This window comes from Pygocentrus nattereri, chromosome 17, assembly GCF_015220715.1.
Source record: "Pygocentrus nattereri isolate fPygNat1 chromosome 17, fPygNat1.pri, whole genome shotgun sequence".
In the NCBI taxonomy this organism is placed as follows: domain Eukaryota; kingdom Metazoa; phylum Chordata; class Actinopteri; order Characiformes; family Serrasalmidae; genus Pygocentrus; species Pygocentrus nattereri.
Window position 1 is genome coordinate 18,828,883 of NC_051227.1, and position 19,984 is coordinate 18,848,866.

At 37.6% G+C, this 19,984-nt stretch overlaps 1 protein-coding gene across 3 annotated transcripts; it reads left to right on the forward strand.

The window, feature by feature from the left end:
• Window positions 1-11: 11 nt before the first annotated feature.
• LOC108441373 lies at window positions 12-19,779 on the forward strand. 3 transcript variants are annotated; one of them, XR_001858933.2, is made up of 13 exons: window positions 12-233; window positions 1,526-1,589; window positions 2,019-2,129; window positions 2,302-2,433; window positions 5,192-5,338; window positions 7,272-7,343; window positions 9,594-9,620; window positions 9,799-9,846; window positions 11,846-11,904; window positions 15,650-15,704; window positions 16,247-16,285; window positions 16,469-16,493; window positions 19,214-19,238. XR_001858933.2 is itself a non-coding variant. In XM_017720858.2 (12 exons), the coding sequence occupies exons 1-12, from the start codon at window positions 162-164 to the stop codon at window positions 19,285-19,287; spliced, it is 870 nt and encodes a 289-aa protein (XP_017576347.1). In that variant the 5' UTR covers window positions 16-161; the 3' UTR covers window positions 19,288-19,779. The 3 variants fall into 3 exon arrangements, 2 of the variants coding, with proteins under 2 accessions (XP_017576348.1, XP_017576347.1); XM_017720858.2 differs by lacking the exon at window positions 15,650-15,704 and having other exon boundaries at window positions 16-233; window positions 19,214-19,779; XM_017720859.2 differs by lacking the exons at window positions 2,019-2,129; window positions 2,302-2,433; window positions 5,192-5,338; window positions 15,650-15,704 and having other exon boundaries at window positions 13-233; window positions 19,214-19,779.
• The last annotated feature ends 205 nt before the right edge of the window (window positions 19,780-19,984 follow it).

The window sequence follows — 19,984 nt, forward strand, 5'->3', positions numbered from 1 at the left end:
ATGATGCATGCTCTCTGTTTGTAACCTCTCCAGAATTCTGTAATAAAACCGTTTGTTTCACTTCAGTCTGATCTACTCGTCTCATTTGTTTTGCATCAACAAACACGCAGGACTGGTTTCGTCCACAATAATCAAATGGAAATTCTAGGGGTGGAGTCCACATGGATGTTAGACACCGCAAGCAACTTTCTCTTTCTTTATTCATGTGTAGATCTCACTGTAAAACCACGGAGGTAAGCCTGTGTTTCTTAAAGAAATTTGTTTGATTCCTTGAATAAGAATAGGCTGAATAATTGAAACAAATGTAGTAAATAAGTTAAGACTTGATATTATCTATAATCATGATGTTTTGAAGAGGGTAATAGCAAGGGCGGGGTAAACAGTTACAGTGTCATGTAAAAAAAAAAAAAACTAACTGAATTTTTATTGACCCAAATGTATTTCCTTAAGTTTTTGCCTGCTTTGTATATATGTACATTTATATATATATATAAATGTTAAATCCTCTGAGGTATATGTTAAAGGGCATGAGACTAATGACATTTTTTTAATGGTAATAATATATGCATAATGATGCTGTTGGAACAAAAACCTTGTATCTCCATTTTTGTCGTTTTTAATTTTTCACATAATTTGAAAATGCCTGTTGCTCTTTACATTGTGTGTAAGTTTCATGATGAATGGACCAAAAGAAAAGACCCAAAATTGCTTGGCCAAAAAGTCTGGTTCCATCATTTTGGAGATGTGCGGTTTTGTTCTGACAGCAGTGATGTGTAAATTTCTAATGCCATATTTAGAGCTCAGGACACATCAGGAAAAAGATATAGAGATCCAAATGAATGGCTACAAGTTAGTAGGGCATTGGAATGATAAAATTAAGCTTTGAGCACAGCTTAATAAGGCACTCTAATTCCCACGCCTTACTAAGTCGTGGCCTTTTACTTCTATGGGATGTCACAAGCAGACCTCCATATGTAATAATATTAATGAATATACTTTTTTTTTGTACACATTTTAATGCTCAATTATAGTGTATTTCTGAATTCCATGTGTTGTAAATAAATGAGAGCCAATATGTGAGGTCGAGGAAACAGACAGAGAAGCAGAACTTATCAGGGCTGGTACAGGCACAGTTGTGTTGCTGGAGTTCTAAGATGCTGTGTACTTACTGGACTCTCTATTACTTTGTAGCTCTCCACCCAGACAGAGGTTGTAGCTCATCTGTTGATATTTGGTCAGCCTCAAGTCATACATGAATGGTTTCTGACCTGAGTGACCACTATTGCCGAATGCTTTTGGTTAGCAGACTGTTCTCAACCCGCTGTGACAGCGAGGTGTATAAAATCCCCAGCAGGTTCATAATTTCTTCTCTCCAGGCAACTGGAAGCAAATATACTTGAAATTCAAAAGAACTTTAGCAGGAAACATGCCATTTTATAGTAGTGAATACTGATGTAATAGTGATAAATAAAAGGCTTTTCACATTTGATTACCTTATGTTTATATATGCTTTCACTTTCTGTAGACAATGGGATTGCAGTATTTGATATCACTGATATTCCTGGCTCAGCCTTTTCTTATTCAGTCCGGTAAGCCATTTTTACAGTATAATAATGCAAATTTTTTCTTTTTTTGTAATTCATTCAGTCCTCAGCAATTCTCATTTTTTAAATTCTGAATTGTGCGTCATCGTAAGGGCAGATAAGTGCATTGCAAGGCCAGGATTGTGGAAACCTTTTGGCCACATCACCATTGAAGAGGGACTAGATAATACATCTAATTAATGCTTTATGATTCACAGAGCTGGCTTTACAGATAGTTAACTGATAAAGTTAAGTTTTCCAAGTGTCTAATCTTTGACTAGTAATTTGAGGCTATCAGAGGAAGAGAGACATACTGTGTTTGGTGTAAATAAGGGTCTTTATTGACAATACTGTCACTACTAATACATATATATATATATATATATATATATATATATATATATATATATATATATATATATATATTAATTTTAGGTTTTCAACAGCATCAGTCAATACTTTGTGATTATGAAACCAATGAAACAACAATAGCATGCCTTCAGGACGATTCTTGCAGTTGGAAAGTTGACTTACTGACATGTTCGAGTAAGTTTTTTTTTTCTATTAGTTACCATGATAGAAATCTTGCAGCTATTCCTACTCCTCATGATTTACTATATCAACTTTAGTGCATATTTCTGTTACTATGCTCAATGCTTGTTAATAGGTGAAACAGAATTCGATACCTGTGCTTGTATTTACATATCTGATTCCCCAGCCTTACAAATGTACTGCATTGAAAATGATGTACTAAGAGCTGAGAGCTTCTGCAGCTCAAGTAAAGACTGTGGATTCCAAGAAACGTTTCCAGACTATTTAAATGGTCTTTTAAACTGCAAAGTCACTAAAGGTACGTGGATTGGTTATTGTATTGTAAATAGATATTACTGATCCTTACAAGCTCAAGGTACCAGCACTGAAATTTACACTTACCAAAAAACTGTGCTTGTATTTTCAACCCAAGGAAAAATATACCCTCCGACACCTTTTGTTTGTTTGTCTGTTTTTGAACTCTCTTCCTGAAACAAATGCACTGCTTTGACTTCATCACAATAATGCAAACACAAGAGACAACTTAGGCCTTACAGCTCTCTGAGTGTGCTGAGAGAGAGCCATCTCTTGTCTATTAACACCTCCTATTTTCATATATGCAACAAGGAGAGCTTTATTCCAAAGATATTTTACATATCATGGTGTTGTATGAATATGGTGTATAAAGTGAGGATCTTGTAAATTGGCTGACTCATTGGTGGCCAGGTGACCTTGTGCAGCTATTTAAAACCATTAATGAAATTATATTTTGTCATTATTTTGACAAAATTGTAATTACACAGCCATTAAAACACAACAGCTATGACACATCGAAGTTATTAAACAAAATCATTAATAAATTAATGAAAGAGTGCGTGAATGTGATTTGCTTTCTCATGCCTTGAGATGCTTCCTGTCTGATGAGCCTTGACCCAAAGAAGCAGTTTTAACAGAGCTGAAAATACATCGTTAAAATGTAAGACAAGAGTCCTGATAACACCAGTGACCAAAATCTCTGTGACAAAAGATTTATTTTAAATAAAATACATTTTTAAATGTAGTACAATGTTAATGACATGAAGAGTAAACAGGCACCTGTTTTATACAAATTCCTAAGTCAAACCTCTCAAAAGTGTTTTATATTAAATGTTGAAAATTACCAAAAACGAGATGTGATGTTTACAGATGCAAAGTGGCTATGAAACAGGATTAAAAAAAAAAAGAAAAAAAAATCATAAGAGAAATGTGTTATTTAGTCTTGGCTCAACTGACTTGCTGACGTGCCTTATATTTTAAGCATCTTCTTATACTCTGCAACCTTTGTGACAAATTGAGATAGGCCCATGTGTGTTTGTGTACATGTGTGTACATACATACATTTTATATATATATATATATATATATATATATATATATACACACACACACTGCTCAAAAAAATTAAGGGAACACTCAAATAACACATCCTAGATCTGAATGAATGAAATATTCTCATTGAATACTTTGTTCTGTACAAAGTTGAATGTGCTGACAACAAAATCACACAAACATCATCAATGGAAATCAAATTTATTAACCAATGGAGGCCTGGATTTGGAGTCACACACAAAATTAAAGTGGAAACACACTACAGGCTGATCCAACTTTGATGTAATGTCCTTAAAACAAGTCAAAATGAGGCTCAGTATTGTGTGTGGCCTCCATGTGCCTGTATGACCTCCCTACAACACCTGGGCATGCTCCTGATGAGGTGGCGGATGGTCTCCTGAGGTATCTCCTCCCAGACCTGGACTAAAGCATCCGCCAACTCCTGGACAGTCTGTGGTACAACGTGGCGTTGGTGGATGGAGCGAGACATGATGTCCCAGATGTGCTCAATCAGATTCAGGTCTGGGGAACGGGCGGGCCAGTCCATAGTTTCAATACCTTCATCTTGCAGGAACTGCTGACACACTCCAGCCACATGAGGTCTAACTCCTAATTGTCCTGCATTAGGAGGAACCCAGGGCCAACCGCACCAGCATATGGTCTCACAAGGGGTCTGAGGATCTCATCTCGGTATCTAAGGGCAGTCAGGCTACCTCTGGCGAGCACATGGAGGACTGTGAGGCCCTCCAAAGAAATGCCACTCCACACCATTACTGACCCACTGCCAAGCCGGTCATGCTGAAGGATGTTGCAGGCAGCAGATCGCTCTCCACGGCATCTCCACACTGTCACATCTGTCACATGTGCTCAGTGTGAACCTGCTTTCATCTGTGAAGAGCACAGGGCGCCAGTGGCGAATTTGCCAATCCTGGTGTTCTCTGGCAAATGCCAAGCGTCCTGCACGGTGTTGGGCTGTGAGCACAACCCCCATCTGTGGACGTCGGGCCCTCATACCATCCTCATGGAGTTTCTAACCGTTTGTGCAGACACATGTACATTTGTGGCCTGCTGGAGGTCATTTTGCAGGGCTCTGGCAGTGCTCCTCCTATTCCTCCTTGCACAAAGGCGGAAGTAGCGGCCCTCCTGCTGGGTTGTTGCCCTCCTACGGCCTCCTCCACGTCTCCTGGTGTACTGGCCTGTCTCCTGGTAGTGCCTCCAGCCTCTGGACACTATGCTGACAGACACAGCAAACCTTCTTGCCACAGCTCGCATTGATGTGCCGTCCTGGATGAGCTGCACTACCTGAGCCACTTGTGTGGGTTGTAGAGTCTGTCTCAGGCTACCACGAGTGTGAAAGCACCACCAACATTCAAAAGTGACCGAAACATCAGCCAGAAAGCAGAAAGGTACTGAGAAGTGGTCTGTGGTCCCCACCTGCAGAACCACTCCTTTATTGAGTGTGTTTTGCTAATTGCCAATAATTTCCACCTGTTGTCTTTTCCATTTGCACAACAGCGGTGAACTTGATTGTCAATCAGTGTTGCTTCCTAAGTGGACAGTTTTACTTGGAGTTATATTGTGTTGTTTAAGTGTTCCCTTTATTCTTTTGAGCAGTGTATATATATGTAGACCTGAAAATCTAGGTGAGTAAAAGGTAATGTACACTGTTGAAAGTTATATTTAAATGTTTCTATTTTTATCTATTTTAGTTAACAATAAATATGGAATTGAATGTGTACTTGACGTGGCATGTGGAAATGAAAAGCATGTCTGTGCGACTCCAAAAGCATGCCACTGGAATCCCAGTCAACAATTTATGGATATCAATGATGCAAGATGTACTCTTAAGCATGATGGTAGGTTTTGTTTCTAAAAGCAAATATCAATGTATTATTAGAATTTATGCAAATGTACAAAAGATAAGGGTTATTTTCCTATAATGAGAACATTTTGTGATCTTGTAATAATAATAATGATAATGCTTTCCAAGCGGGCTATAAGGCAATTATGTATTATCACCCACCACTAATTCTTTGGTGATACGAAGCTGAAATCAACTATTCACCAGCTTCTTGTTAGAGTTTTCCCATTCCTCCTTAAATGGAGCAGCAGTTACATTCTGGTGCTACAGACGTCAAACTATTTAAGGTAGAACGGGAAAGTTAGCTGGATTATTACTGAAACATTAGCTTACTATCAACGCTTTTTTATGCATGTTGTGAAGAAAACTGAAATAATACATCAAAACAACACTAAACTAAGATAAAACACTGGTTATCCTTATTTTTTAATGGAGAACATTCTCACATTTGTGGGTTTCTTTGGTCGCTCACGCAGCCATCTTAACGATTTTTCATTTTTTCCTCATAGCATAGCATCCATGTTTGGAGTATCTGAAAAACCTCTGTTTCTCCGTACCCCACTAGCTCAACAAAAATTGGGACACCCCTACCCCTAGACATGCATATGTAAAACAGAGGGCTAAGGGCTAAGTAGTAAGGGCAAGGGATGAAATGGGATTGGGCCTAAGACCAACTGATTAAACAAGGGTAATCAATTTAGCATATTTGGAGTGAAAACCTGCAGCCACAATGGCCTTTTGTGGATAAGATTGGATACCCCTGATAGAGCGTTTTTGTCATTTCTCCCCACCTGCAATATTGTGTTTAGTTCTGGTTGAGTGATGTAGCATATTGGGAGTCCTTGACAGAGGGATGCCAATCACCTGAAGGTTTTGGGATAGATTTTCAGTGAATTTAGGTTTTAAGCTTTGCTTTTATGTTTTATCATACTCCTAAATATTTTAATCAGACTTTGTGTGATATAACAGACAAACCATGCAAATAACATGAGCACTGTATTGAGGTCTTCTACAAGTGTTTACTGTTACACTTAAGGACTAATGAACTAATGTCTTCTGATTCACATTTAAGAATTACATGACAAACTAACTGTCACCTGCCTTTTTAATTATTAATTCCCATGTATGAAAAGTTATTATTCTAAAACATCACTGTTTTAAATGTTATTTATATCACTGATATTGCTAATGATAATTGAGCCCCTCTAATAAATAAAACATATCGCTGTTGTCTGGACAAATGATCTCCAAATGATAACTTTACAGAGAAGGAAAAACATACTTTATTTTTAATGTAAGTGAATGGAACCAGAGTTTTTTGCAGTCCATTCATCATGAAATTTACATACAATATAGGAATATATTAACCATTCCACTTTTTTGGATTTAGTTATTTACTAATAATAACAATGACAATAAATGATAAAATAACTGATAATGTAACAATTTATTGTATTTATAATGTCATCAAACAATGTGAGACCATGGTGACATGATTTGAAAGAAACCAGTATGTCACATTTTTTGTAAAAGATGTTTTATTATTATTACTTTGGTAATGTAAATAAGCCTTCTTTAAAGTGCATACTCAAATTTACTCTTATTATAGCCATGTGTGAGTTTCCTCATACCAACGTGTCAAAGATGAGATCGATGAATAATGAAATGCTGACATTTGTGTGGTCTTATTTGATGATTAGATTTCACCATATGTAATTTAAGGGCCATTCTGATCAGATGTGATTGCTTTGCTTTGTTTTTGATGCTTTTCAAAATTTGCATATGGTAATTTTACAATCATTCAACTTTGATGAATAAGTGTCATTGCCTTTAACATCACAAATTACTTTCACTTTTTTTTTTAGATATTCAGGCAACAGCTTTGTTGAAATTAAAATGATCATTCTGCCTCATTCCTTTTCCTTCAGTAAGCCAATGTATCAAAGCACACCCAAAATGGAACTTGACGGAACAACTAAACTGCACAATAACGCCTGCAGGTATGTTGATCATTCAAAGTATTTCACAACTGTACTTTTCACATAGCAATGAATTTACAGCACTACAGACATTTTCTGACCCAGTCTTCAAATCAGCATGTACATCAGGGGTTCTGGATCTGGTCCTGGAGAACTATCCACAGGTTCTTTATGTGCTGGCTCAAGTATGTTAAGAGTATAGGAACCACAAAATGAATGGTTGTCATAAATTACAGTAACTTATCTATACAATTTACCCCATATTGCACTGCCCCTGTAAGCTAAACCAGAGCGGCTGCATGACTGAAGACACACTGCATGCACACTGAGCTGTAAACAAAAGTCTCTGTGATTGTGTAACAGCACTTCGCCAATGCTTGGCTAACTGTTAACTCCACTCTTACATTTTTGTTGAAGACATTACATGATAATTGTAAACCTTTGATAAGAAGCACCCAAATAGGAGAGCACCGATGAGTTACTAACATTCTGATTGGCTACTGATTCACTTGTGTTGTGGCCACATTTACAAAATTCATTAAATTCACAAAAAAAATTGTTATGTGCATGAAATGCAACAGAAACTAGAAATGAAGCAATGACCTGCTGTGCCTATATAAATTAAATTGTATACAATATTCATTTACTGTAGGACAATCATTGTTTGACCTGCTATGTTACATGGTTACATTAATTCGTAGTCGGTCACTTTTCTTCTTAGGTACTGTCAAAATAACAATATTATTATTATTATTATTAATTTCTAAAATAATTATTACAACATGCAGGAATTCTAGGACTATGAATTTAATCAAATGGCAAACAATGCTACCACTGTAAATGTAGTGTAATGCACTGAATATGTATCATGTGCCATTACTCCTCATAATAATGTGTTTTTATTTTTTCAAGTTGGTTTATAATCCATCATGACAAAGATAAGGTTAATCTAACTGCAGATTTACTATAATATCTAGTCTTACTTTTAAATTGCTGTAGTTTCTGGCTTCCTGACCCTCATTAGCAAGACCAAATTAGCACACATGTTTATTATGTGTTTATTAAAATATTTATTATCTTTTATGCTTTTACTTGCTGGAACACCACCTTGAACCAAACTGTTGATTAACAGATGCACCTCTAAATTAAATAAGTAAACATGGGCTTGAATGCCAATGTTGCTGATGACAAAAGAAAATTTCTATTTTCCCCAACTTTGAACTTCTTGCCATGCTTTGATTATATCTTAGAAAAACTAGTTAGCATAATTGTTCTGCTGTTGACTATATTGAGAGATCAGGCAGCCATTTGTACAGTCTTCCATAACCACTTGTCTTACAGACGAATTGCATTGGGATATAATACACGCACAGCTGAGACCTAATAACTAATAGATAATGAGGTATAATGAAGAATTAATAGTTTTCTACTAGTTTTGTTTAGCTTTTCAGTACACTTGAAAAAGTTTAGGTTTGTCATGATGACCAGCAAAAGGGGACATATTATGCTCATTTTCAGTGTTCATAATGTTGTTTTTGGGGTCTACTACAAAACAAGTCAACAAAAACAATTACTTTTCTCATACTATACGTCTCTCTTCACACTCTGTCTGAAACTCTCCATTAGATTGCCTGTCTTTAAGCCCCGACTCCTGATGAGCCCAGCATGCTCTGATTGGTCAGTACACCCACTGTGTTCAAACTGGAGCGGTTCTTCCCCTACATGTGGAATATCCACCCCTACATGTTCCACCCCTGTCTTGCAGTCTGCAGACAGACCCTTCTCTCCAGAGCAGCTGTAAACTCCACTATGGCTATTTTTTTCAATAGATTCAGTTCTGCCATATCAGTCAGAATCTCATCCTGAAAGTCAGGTCAGCATCTTCTTGACAAGTCTCCAAAACAAACATTTCCCAACCTGTGTGTTGTATAAGGACGTGCCAAGCTTGCCAGTAGGAGGGCAATAAGGATTGTGTTATGAGATTGCGTCATCTTGTAAGAAAGTAAAAAGGCTGGGATTCCCCCAAGGCGTTTCAGGCAGCTGAGAAAAGGTTTCTGTGAATTTAAGTTACTCCCTATGCCGTGAACTTTGAGCTTTCTATTTTGCAGACCATTTACCTGCAAAGAAGAAAAAAACAAAACAAAACATAATTGTCCCCTTTTAAGTTGACTACAAAGTAAGCTAATGCTTTTGTTAACTTTAAAGACTGTCACGCTTGTGGTGTTTATTTATTTTTTCTTTTTTTGTTTGTTTGTTTGTTTGTTTTTCTAGAGCAGAACAATGGGTCAGAGATTAGAGGTATGATTATCTTATTTTTTTATTGGTCACCGTTTTTTCTTTAATCTATGTATTGTTACAGTGACCATAGGTCATCATGGACCGATACTGTTGATCAGCCCATCATGAAATATTAATGGTAATAATTATACTAGTTATAGAAATTACATTCCTTCATCAGTTTTTCAATTTCTTGCAGGTTACAGCCGTATGGAAAAGGATCAATCATGTGATAACACAACAACAGGTGATAAAATAAATAAAATAAACACTGATTAATAAACTTGAGAGAAACTCATGAAAGGCTAATTTGCTTCTTACATATTAAATTTTTGCTAATCATTATAGATTAATTCAGAATAATCAACATCAATAATCTATGTTTCTGGTGCCACATCAACAGCAACATTATTATTATTATTATTATTATTATTATTATTATTATTATTATTATTATTAACAATGATAATGATAATACTAATAAATAATGATTAATAATAATAATAATAATAATAATAATAATAATAATAATAATAATAACACTGTAGCAAGAGTTCATGGTCTGATAGAAATTAATGCATTTACTAATGAATAATTCAAAAGTAATAAGTCATTAATCAGATCAAATAAGTTGTATTAACAAGCATAAGATTAAATTACTCTGTATTACTATTGCATGTATAATAAATGAAGAAGGTCAATGTCACAAGATCCCTTTGGGCACAGTTCTGGATTGCTGTGTCTATCAAAGTCACCAGTTTTTTTTTCCTGTAGCGCCATCCTGCCTGTGTCAGGTCTCCTTGTCCATATGTGTCTGCTTAATCGTGCTGTATAAGGAGCCCTTTGTGTGTGTGTGTGTGTGTGTGTCAGATCTTCACTTTATTGCATTTATTTTTTGTTACCTAGTCTGTTTCTACATACCTAATGTCACTGTTTATTTAATAAAACTAAAACTTACACATGACACCATTTAAGTCCTAAGTAGATACACAATGCCTCCTGATGGAACAGTTTATCCTACACTTACCACAGTACTTATAGAAATTAGTTAATTGATGTAAACAGTGCAGTGACTTTTCCTGCAGTGACTGTTCCTTCATTCAGGGGTTTCCACTCCCATCTTGGGACACCACATTATGCACATTGTGCTTTACTAGACACTAGACAACTAGGCAATACCAAACACTGCAACAAATAATGCAATCTTAATAAAAAGGTTTCAAGTAATGAGGATAACAGATAGTTAATTTACTTTTACTACTAGAAGTTCAATTAACTAATATATATATATATATATATATATATATATATATATATATATATATATATATATATATATATATATATATATATAATGTCAGAATAAAACCTCCAAAATCCAGAATAAAAATCTACAAAATCACAACTTTACAGGAGAAGGAAAAAACATACTTTGCTTTTATGTATGTACACACACAGAGTACTGTGCGAAAGTCTTAGGCTTATATAATAAATATTGATTTTCTGCATGTTAGTGTGTTTGTTTAACCATTTTCAAGCCTCTCCTCGAGGAAGCCCAGTATTACAGTATTATATGTAGTTAAACAGCAGCTCCTGGCTTGACCAATCAGTGCTTCAGTAAATTGTGTTCATGATGTAACTGATGATATTAACAAGTCTCTGTGGTGGCTGTGAAGGTGTCAAGGAAAAATATGGACCCAAGAAATTCTTGTTACTTTTTATTGATTTTATGTTTATTTGAATTATGATTATGACTTTATTCTAATGTATATTATGATAAACTCACTGCTGAGGTAAATTGTTTAAAACTTAGATGCCTAAAACTTTCACACAGTACTGTATGTATATTATATATACAGAACATGTAACAGTGTGAAAATGAATGGGCCTTCTAATTCACACATTAATTCCTGATTAATTCATATGTTAAAGAAAGCCTTCATTACCCTTCATCTTCATTCATGAGTACATGCATTAGTCAATGGTAAGTAATGTAATCTTATGCTGGTTAATGCATAGCATTAATTTGTTCCTCATTGACTTTCTGACTAATTATTAATCAGTGAATGCATTGATTTCTGTTATGCTCTGCGGAAAATATTTACAAACTGTCGGAGAACCATAAATACATTCAAGTCTTTGTCTTTCTGAATATACAATCTTTATAAACATGTAAACGGTAAACTGGTATATAACCATTAACGCCATTCAAAATTAGTCATCATCTAATTATATCTTTTTTTCAGACACACTAAATCCTGGATGTATCTCAAGCATCGCAATCAATGGGATATTATTACTTGCTGTAAGTAAATCAACTTAGCATATGCCAAGTAATTTCAGTGACACCTATGTAATGGAGAAACAAAAGATTTTACTAGATTTTTACTGAAACTGAATAACAAAGATTGATTCTGGTAAAATTTTCTTTGAGTTCTCTACAATATGAGACCTGGTAAGGTCTCTTTTTTAAAAAGGGGACCGGAGGGTGTGTTCCAACTACAGGGGAATCACCCTCCTCAGCCTCCCTGGTAAGGTCTATGCAGGGGTGCTGGAGAAGAGAGTCCGGCTTATAGTCGAACCTCGGATCCAGGAGGAGCAGTGTGGGTTCCGCCCTGGGCGTGGAACACTGGACCAACTCTTCACCCTCTCCAGGATTCTGGAAGGTTCATGGGAGTTTGCCCAACCAGTCCACATGTGCTTTGTGGATCTGGAGAAGGCATTCGACTGTATTCCCCGGGGTATTCTGTGGGAGGTGTTTCGGGAGTACGGGGTACATGGCTCTTTGCTACGAGCCATTCAGGCCCTGTACAAACAAAGCTGGAGTTTGGTTCACATAGCTGGTAGTAAGTCAGACTCGTTCCCAGTGAGAGTTGGACTCCGTCAGGGCTGCCCTTTGTTACCGATTCTATTCATAATTTTTATGGATAGAATTTCTAGGTGCAGTCAGGGGATGGAGGGTGTCCGGTTTGGTGACCTCAGGGTCACATCGCTGCTGTTTGCAGATGATGTGGTCCTATTGGGGACATCAGGCCGCGAACTTCAGCTTTCGCTGGATCGGTTTGCTGCCGAGTGTGAAGCAGCCGGGATGAGAATCAGTACCTCTAAATCCGAGACCATGGTTCTCAGGCGGAGAAGGGTGGAGAGCCCACTCTGGGTCAGGGATAGGCTCTTGCCTCAAGTGGAGGAGTTCAAGTATCTCGGGGTCTTGTTCACGAGTGATGGTACAAGGGAGCGGGAGATTGACAGGCGGATTGGTGCTGGGTCAGCAGTGATGCGGGCTCTTTATCGGTCTGTTGTGGTAAAGAAAGAGCTGAGCCATAAGGCAAGGCTCTCGATTTACCGGTCGATCTACGTTCCCACCCTCACTTATGGTCATGAGCTTTGGGTAATGACCGAAAGAATAAGATCGCGAATACAAGCAGCCGAAATGAGTTTACTGCGCAGGGTGTCTGGACTCTCCCTTACAGATAGGGTGAGAAGTTCGGTCAGGGACTCGGAGTAGAGCCGCTGCTTCTTCACGTCGAGAGGAGCCAGCTGAGGTGGTTCGGGCATCTGGTTAGGATGCCTCCTGGACGCCTCCCTCGGGAGGTGTCACCGGCAAGTCCACCTGGGAGGAGACCCCGGGGAAGACCCAGGACACGCTGGCGTGACTATAGCGCCCAGCTGGCCTGGGAGCGCCTCAGAATCCCCCTTGGAGAGCTAGTGGAAGTGGCTAGGGAAAGGGAGGTCTGGGCCTCATTGCTTAGGATGCTGCCCCCGTGACCCGAACCCCAAAGAAGCAGAAGATGATGGATGGATGGATGGATGGATGGATGGATGGATGGATGGATGGATGGATGGATGGATGTTCTTTGAGATGAACAGAGACGCTCATCAGGTCTGATTTGGGGGGTTATAAGGAAACTGCAGCTCCTCTTCACAGCAATCGGCGCATGATGGTTCTGCTGATGGTCAAGAGCTGATGTTAGAGACCATCACACAATTACAAGAAGAAATGATCAGCATTTCAACGTCCTCACATTAATACATCTACATTTAATCCATAGATCTGTAAAACTCTCTTAATATTTGACCTCATCCTACATGATGTCTCTGTGTGTTTAAGTTGAGTTTGTTGAAACATTGACACTGATCATTTCTTCCTGTAATTGTGTGATGAAGAAAAAAACATACTTTGAGATATATATACTGCTCAAAAAAAATAAAGGGAACACTTAAACAACACAATATAACTCCAAGTAAATCAAAGTTCTGTGAAATCAAACTGTCCACTTAGGAAGCAACACTTATTGACAATCAGTTTCACAGCTGTTGTGCAAATGGAATAGACAACAGGTGGAAATGATTGGCAATTAGCAAGACACACTCAATAAAGGAGTGGTTCTGCAGGTGGGGACCACAGACCACTTCTCAGTACCTTTCTGCTTTCTGGCTGATGCTTTGGTCACTTTTGAATGTTGGTGGTGCTTTCACACTCATGGTATCATGAGACGGACTCTACAACCCACACAAGTGACTCAGGTAGTGCAGCTCATCCAGGATGGCACATCAATGCGAGCTGTGGCAAGAAGGTTTGCTGTGTCTGTCAGCGTAGCGTCCAGAGGCTGGAGGCACTACCAGGAGACAGGCCAGTACACCAGGAGACGTGGAGGAGGCCGTAGGAGGGCAACAACCCAGCAGCAGGACCGCTACCTCCGCCTTTGTGCAAGGAGAAACAGGAGGAGCACTGCCAGAGCCCTGCAAAATGAACTCCAGCAGGCCACAAAGGTGCATGTGTCTGCACAAACGGTTAGAAACCGACTCCATGAGGATGGTATGAGGGCCCGACGTCCACAGATGGGGGTTGTGCTCACAGCCCAACACCGTGCAGGACGCTTGGCATTTGCCAGAGAACACCAGGATTGGCAAATTCGCCACTGCCGCCCTGTGCTCTTCACAGATGAAAGCAGGTTCACACTGAGCACATGTGACAGACATGACAGAGTCTGGAGATGCCGTGGAGAGCGATCTGCTGCCTGCAACATCCTTCAGCATGACCGGTTTGGCAGTAGGTCAGTAATGGTGTGGGGTGGCATTTCTTTGGAGGGCCTCACAGTCCTCCATGTGCTCGCCAGAGGTAGTCTGATTACTATTAGGTACGGAGATGATATCCTCAGACCCCTTGTGAGACCATATGCTGGTGCGGTTGGCCCTGGGTTCCTCCTAATGCAGGACAATGCTAGACCTCATGTGGCTGGAGTGTGTCAGCAGTTCCTGCAAGATGAAGGCATTGAAGCTATGGACTGGCCCGCCCGTTCCCCAGACCTGAATCCGATTGAGCACATCTGGGACATCATATCTCGCTCCATCCACCAACGCCACGTTGCACCACAGACTGTCCAGGAGTTGGCGGATGCTTTAGTCCAGGTCTGGGAGGAGATACCTCAGGAGACCATCCGCCACCTCATCAGGAGCATGCCCAGGCATTGTAGGGAGGTCATACAGGCATGTGGAGGCCACACACAATACTGAGCCTCATTTTGACTTGTTTTAAGGACATCACAGTTGGATCAGCCTGTCGTGTGTTTTTCCACTTTAATTTTTTGTGTGACTCCAAATGCAGACCTCCACTGGTTAATAAATTTGATTTCCATTGATGATTTTTGTGTGATTTTGTTGTCAGCACATTCAACTTTGTACAGAACAAAGTATTCAATGAGAATATTTCATTCATTCAGATCTAGGATGTGTTATTTTGTGTTATTTTCTCAAAATAGTACAACTTTATTCTCGAGTATTAACAGTGGCCCTTTATTTTTTTAAACAGTGTATATATATATATATATATATATATATATAAATAAAATTACACACACACACACGTACATACATACCTACATATTATTTATTATATATATATATATATATATATATATATATATATATATATATATATATATCATCACATTCTTCCAATGAGAAAACTGGCTACAGCTATTAGAATTTTGCTTTACATAGACAGATAGAAGACTGTTGTTGGATAGTGACTTTTTTTTTTTTTTTTAAAGGGCCTGAAAACACAGGAAAGTGAGAGAAGGACGAGTTAACCCCTGAAAATCCCAGGTTTATTACATACTAAGCCTTATTATTTTGTAACTACAGGGACTTCCATGCATGCTGGTTGAGTTATATGTATGTCATAGAAGAGCATAATTAAAGTTTGAGCGTGAAAGTGATATTTTGAGAAAAAGTCATAATATTTTTAAGGGTAAAAAAATCATAATTATGATTTTCTGATATTAATGCCACTTTAATGTCATATTCCCAAGATTTTTTTCTTCAAAATGTTACTTTTCTGTCTAAATATTCCTACCTTTTTTCCTCAAGATATTACAACTTTTTTCTCAAAATAGTACAACTTTATTCTCGAGTATTAACAGTGGCCCTAAAACGCTGTCATAGATAAATCAAGTGAATGTAAGCTCAAAGAAAACAGCGAGCAGTAGCTGACATGACTACTAAAATATTCCAGAGTGTAAAAATGTTCTATTTCCACAGCAATAAATATAATTTCATGATAGCTCAGATTTACTGCAATTTCTTCCCACATTCTAAAAGGCAGTCTTCTCCCTTGCATGAATGACAATATGTTTTTCATTTTACAGATGTTTGTAGTGATCTGCATAAAACTCAAGAGAGCACAGGTTAGTACTCAGTCTTCTGATTTAATTCATGAAACAATCAATTTGATTTGGTACTTTTGTTTGTTGTGCAACTGCATATCAAACATTTTGTGCAATGCAATATTAATTCTTGATGTATAAAAAATTGCTTAATATTTCTGAACACCTACCTCTAAAATGACAAATTCATCTTTTTCCTTTCAGAACAATCAAAATCAACCCCCTGGAGGTAAGACCAAATTAATACAGTACTATTAGTGCTATGCAAAATCACATGGGCCGAGGAAACCCTGAATCTAGTGATGTTAGAACTTTAAACCAACAGTTTCTTTTTGCTTCCATGTAAAGGTCCATCATCCACATCAACGTATTACAGTGTCACAACTGTTATTTTTTATGTAGGAGCTGCTAAAGCCAAGCTTCGTACAACGATACAATTTTAAAGATGCTAGTCATGTAATCTGATGACATTACCATATATCAGTATAGTTCTTTGGCATTGGGTTTGCACAAAATAAATAAAAAAGACATTATACTGGGAACAAATTCTCATTGACTGTCAGTGTCTAACTACAGAGTATAGATAGCTATCTGGAAGGGAAAAGTCATAATGTGTTGCATTACATCTTTGCAAGCTTTAAGTAAAAGATTACACACACTCATTATGGGTATAGATTATTACCAATAGGCATTTGCTATTAACCCTTGTGTGGTGTTCAGGTCTGTGGTACCCATTTTCAATGTTTACAAACATATAAAATAACCCATTTTCAGTGCCTTCACACTGTTCACCCCTTACACATTTCTATTACATATGTGGTCTTGGGGTGAACCCATAGGGAATAAAAGTGTGCAGTGTCCTTTCACTCTGTTCTCCCCTACATGACCTGCTGTTAGTATTTTTGAGTTTCTGTGTGTGACAATATGTAAGGACATATGATGGTCAGAAATACTCCCACCAACTATGGCCTGGTGCCTCTGACTTTTAAATCACTATTTCAGGTTTTACAGAGTAACTCACAGCAGTGTGCTCACCACATTTTAGTGTGTTCTTTTTTCTCCATGCAAAGTAATGCAACTTCTTTATCATCTCTACAGAAACATTATTTTAATAATTAGGGAGGGATCGTTTAATAAAGTATATTTATTTTAAAAATAATTTTTAGAATTGTATGCAAATCAAATTGTCATGAGGTCAGAGATTTATATACTTAATATGCATCTATGGAATTCTTGAATGAGCAATGAAATGTCCATTAAAGTATTTGCCTTTTCCATCTCTTCGTCCCTACTAAGACACTTCTGAATTAGAAAATAATAATGGTAACACTTTCTTTACATGTCATGTTTATAAAGGTCTATAAACGCATTTATAACATGTGATGCATTCATAAGGCATAGGCATGGTTATAAATATGTATAAAAATTAATTACACTTCATAGCCATGTTTATTATACGTTATGATTTGAAAATAAATTGCATTAAAAGTAGTGTTAATAACATGTTATACTGTCAGTGCCCAGGAGAGTGTAAAGACAAATACAAAGTTCATTTATGAGAGGGAGAGGCGAGATAGTAGAACAACGTCATTGTAAATTGTTCCCTGGCCGGTTCTAATGTCAAGCGCTGGAACCCTTCACTCCATGGCACCATACAGTACAGTAATGCAGTGTTAAGTTAGTGCCAAGTGCCATAATTTCTGTTTGAAAAATGCTCTTTTATTGAGAGCAAAGGAAAACAATGCCACTTGAAATCAACTGAAAATTGAGATAGGCCATTCCTAGCGCTACTCTTTCTTCTGATGGTCAACAAACACAAAACACACTCTCACTAACTCTGAGCTGGATACAAAATGACACAGTAAACACACACACACACACACACACACACACACACAGTAACTGAAGAACAACATAACTACATTAAATAATGACAAACAGTCAGTGTATATATATATCAATGTTCATTCAACACACACGCACCAGCCACTTTATTAGGTACATTTTATTTTCAATTGCTTATTACCACAAATAGTTAAATCAGCCAATCACATGGCCGCAACTCAATGCATTTAGGCATGTAGAGGTGATCAAGACAACTTGCTGAAGTGCAGACCGAGCATCAGAATGGGGGAAGAAAGGTGATTTAAGTGACTTTGAACGTGGCGTGGTTGTTGATGCCAGACTGATCTGGCAGATCAGCTGGTCTGAGTATTTCAGAAACTGCTGATCTACTGGGATTTTCACGTTCAACCATCTCTAGGGTTTACAGAGAATGGTCTGAAACAGAGAAAATATCCAGTGAGCGGTCAGTTGTGTGGACGAAAATGCCTTGTTGATGTGAGAGGTCAGAGGAGAATGGGCAGACTGGGTCCAGATGATAGAAAATCAACAGTAACTCAAATAACCAACCAAAATCTCTGAGGAATGTTTCCACCACCTTGTTGAAAGTATGACATGAAGAATTAAGGCAGTTCTGAAGGCAAAGGAGGTCCAACCTTTTACTTTGTACCTAATAAAGTGGCCGGTGAGTGTATAGCAATGTTTATTCCATATATATGAATCTTTGGTCTACTGAGATATATGGAATGAACATTGATACATATACTATAAACATTGATATATATGGAATGAACTGGGTCGAACGGGAGGTGTAGTGAAGCAGCCTTTCTCCGTAACAGGGGGCGGGGCTAATACACACACACACGCACGCACACGCACGCACACACACGCGCACACACATATCCTCTTATAATTCGTTATGAACAGTACTTATAATGTATTATGTTAACTCATAATGCATAATTAGCCCTATGAATGCATTATCACATGTTATGAATGTGTTAATAGATGCTTGCAAACATGGCATTCATAGAACATGATACCATAATAATTTCTTAAACTTTGAACAATATTTTGATGTTTTCATTTTCTGATTTATTCATTTAGCAACTCAGCTTGAAGAGCTTCAAACTCTGCAGGGAGGTCAGAGCAACAGTACCCAAGCGAGATCTGATGTCTGATCAGAGATACAAATTCAAAGATAAACTGCATTCCTTACTGTTTTGACAAATGTGAAATCTTTCCCTGAGAGTTCCAGATAGAGTAGACCAGGTGTCACCACATGTGAAGCTTGCATGTAGAAAGTGACACTCTGCTCATAATATTCTGTTCCCTGCCTTTTTTTTTGTTTTTCAGTAGTAAAAAAAAATGGTTCATAAATAAAAACACAGCATCGCCAACACTAAATGGTAAAATCACCACTGCAAATGACTAGTTTTTTTTTAACAGCAAACTGCTATTATGCAAGATATAATTTATCTTTCAATCATATAAAATGAAATTGAAATGAGATTTATTCATGCATGTCTGTCTACTGATTAATGATATATTGTGATTCCGTGTCTTATTCCTCCTTTTGTCTTGATGAGGTTGTTTTATGTCTTGTTTAAGGTGTGATTGTGACTTCATTTTAATTTGTGATTATCAAATGAATAAAGTTCAAGTAAATTATTCATCTAATACCAGTTTTATTTAGCAAGCTCTTCTGATGTGGACTGTTTTTGTTTTATTTAGATGCAAAAAAACCTCATGGATCTGACCTTTAACTAACTAAATAACTAACTAACCCACCTACCCACTCCGAGTGAGTGGAGTCTGTTGATTGTTATGTCTGGGGTATGATGGTGTTGAATGCTTAACTGAATTCAGTCATCAACA

What these genes read in the sequence shown, in the direction of transcription:
- LOC108441373 (XM_017720858.2), top strand. Translation starts at nt 162, where the DNA reads ATGGATGTTAGACACCGCAAGCAACTTTCTCTTTCTTTATTCATGTGT. An exon ending in CTCACTGTAAAACCACGGAG is followed by an intron (nt 234 to 1,525) that starts GTAAGCCTGTGT and finishes CACTTTCTGTAG; the next exon opens with ACAATGGGATTGCAGTATTT. An exon ending in ATGTACTCTTAAGCATGATG is followed by an intron (nt 5,339 to 7,271) that starts GTAGGTTTTGTT and finishes CTTTTCCTTCAG; the next exon opens with TAAGCCAATGTATCAAAGCA.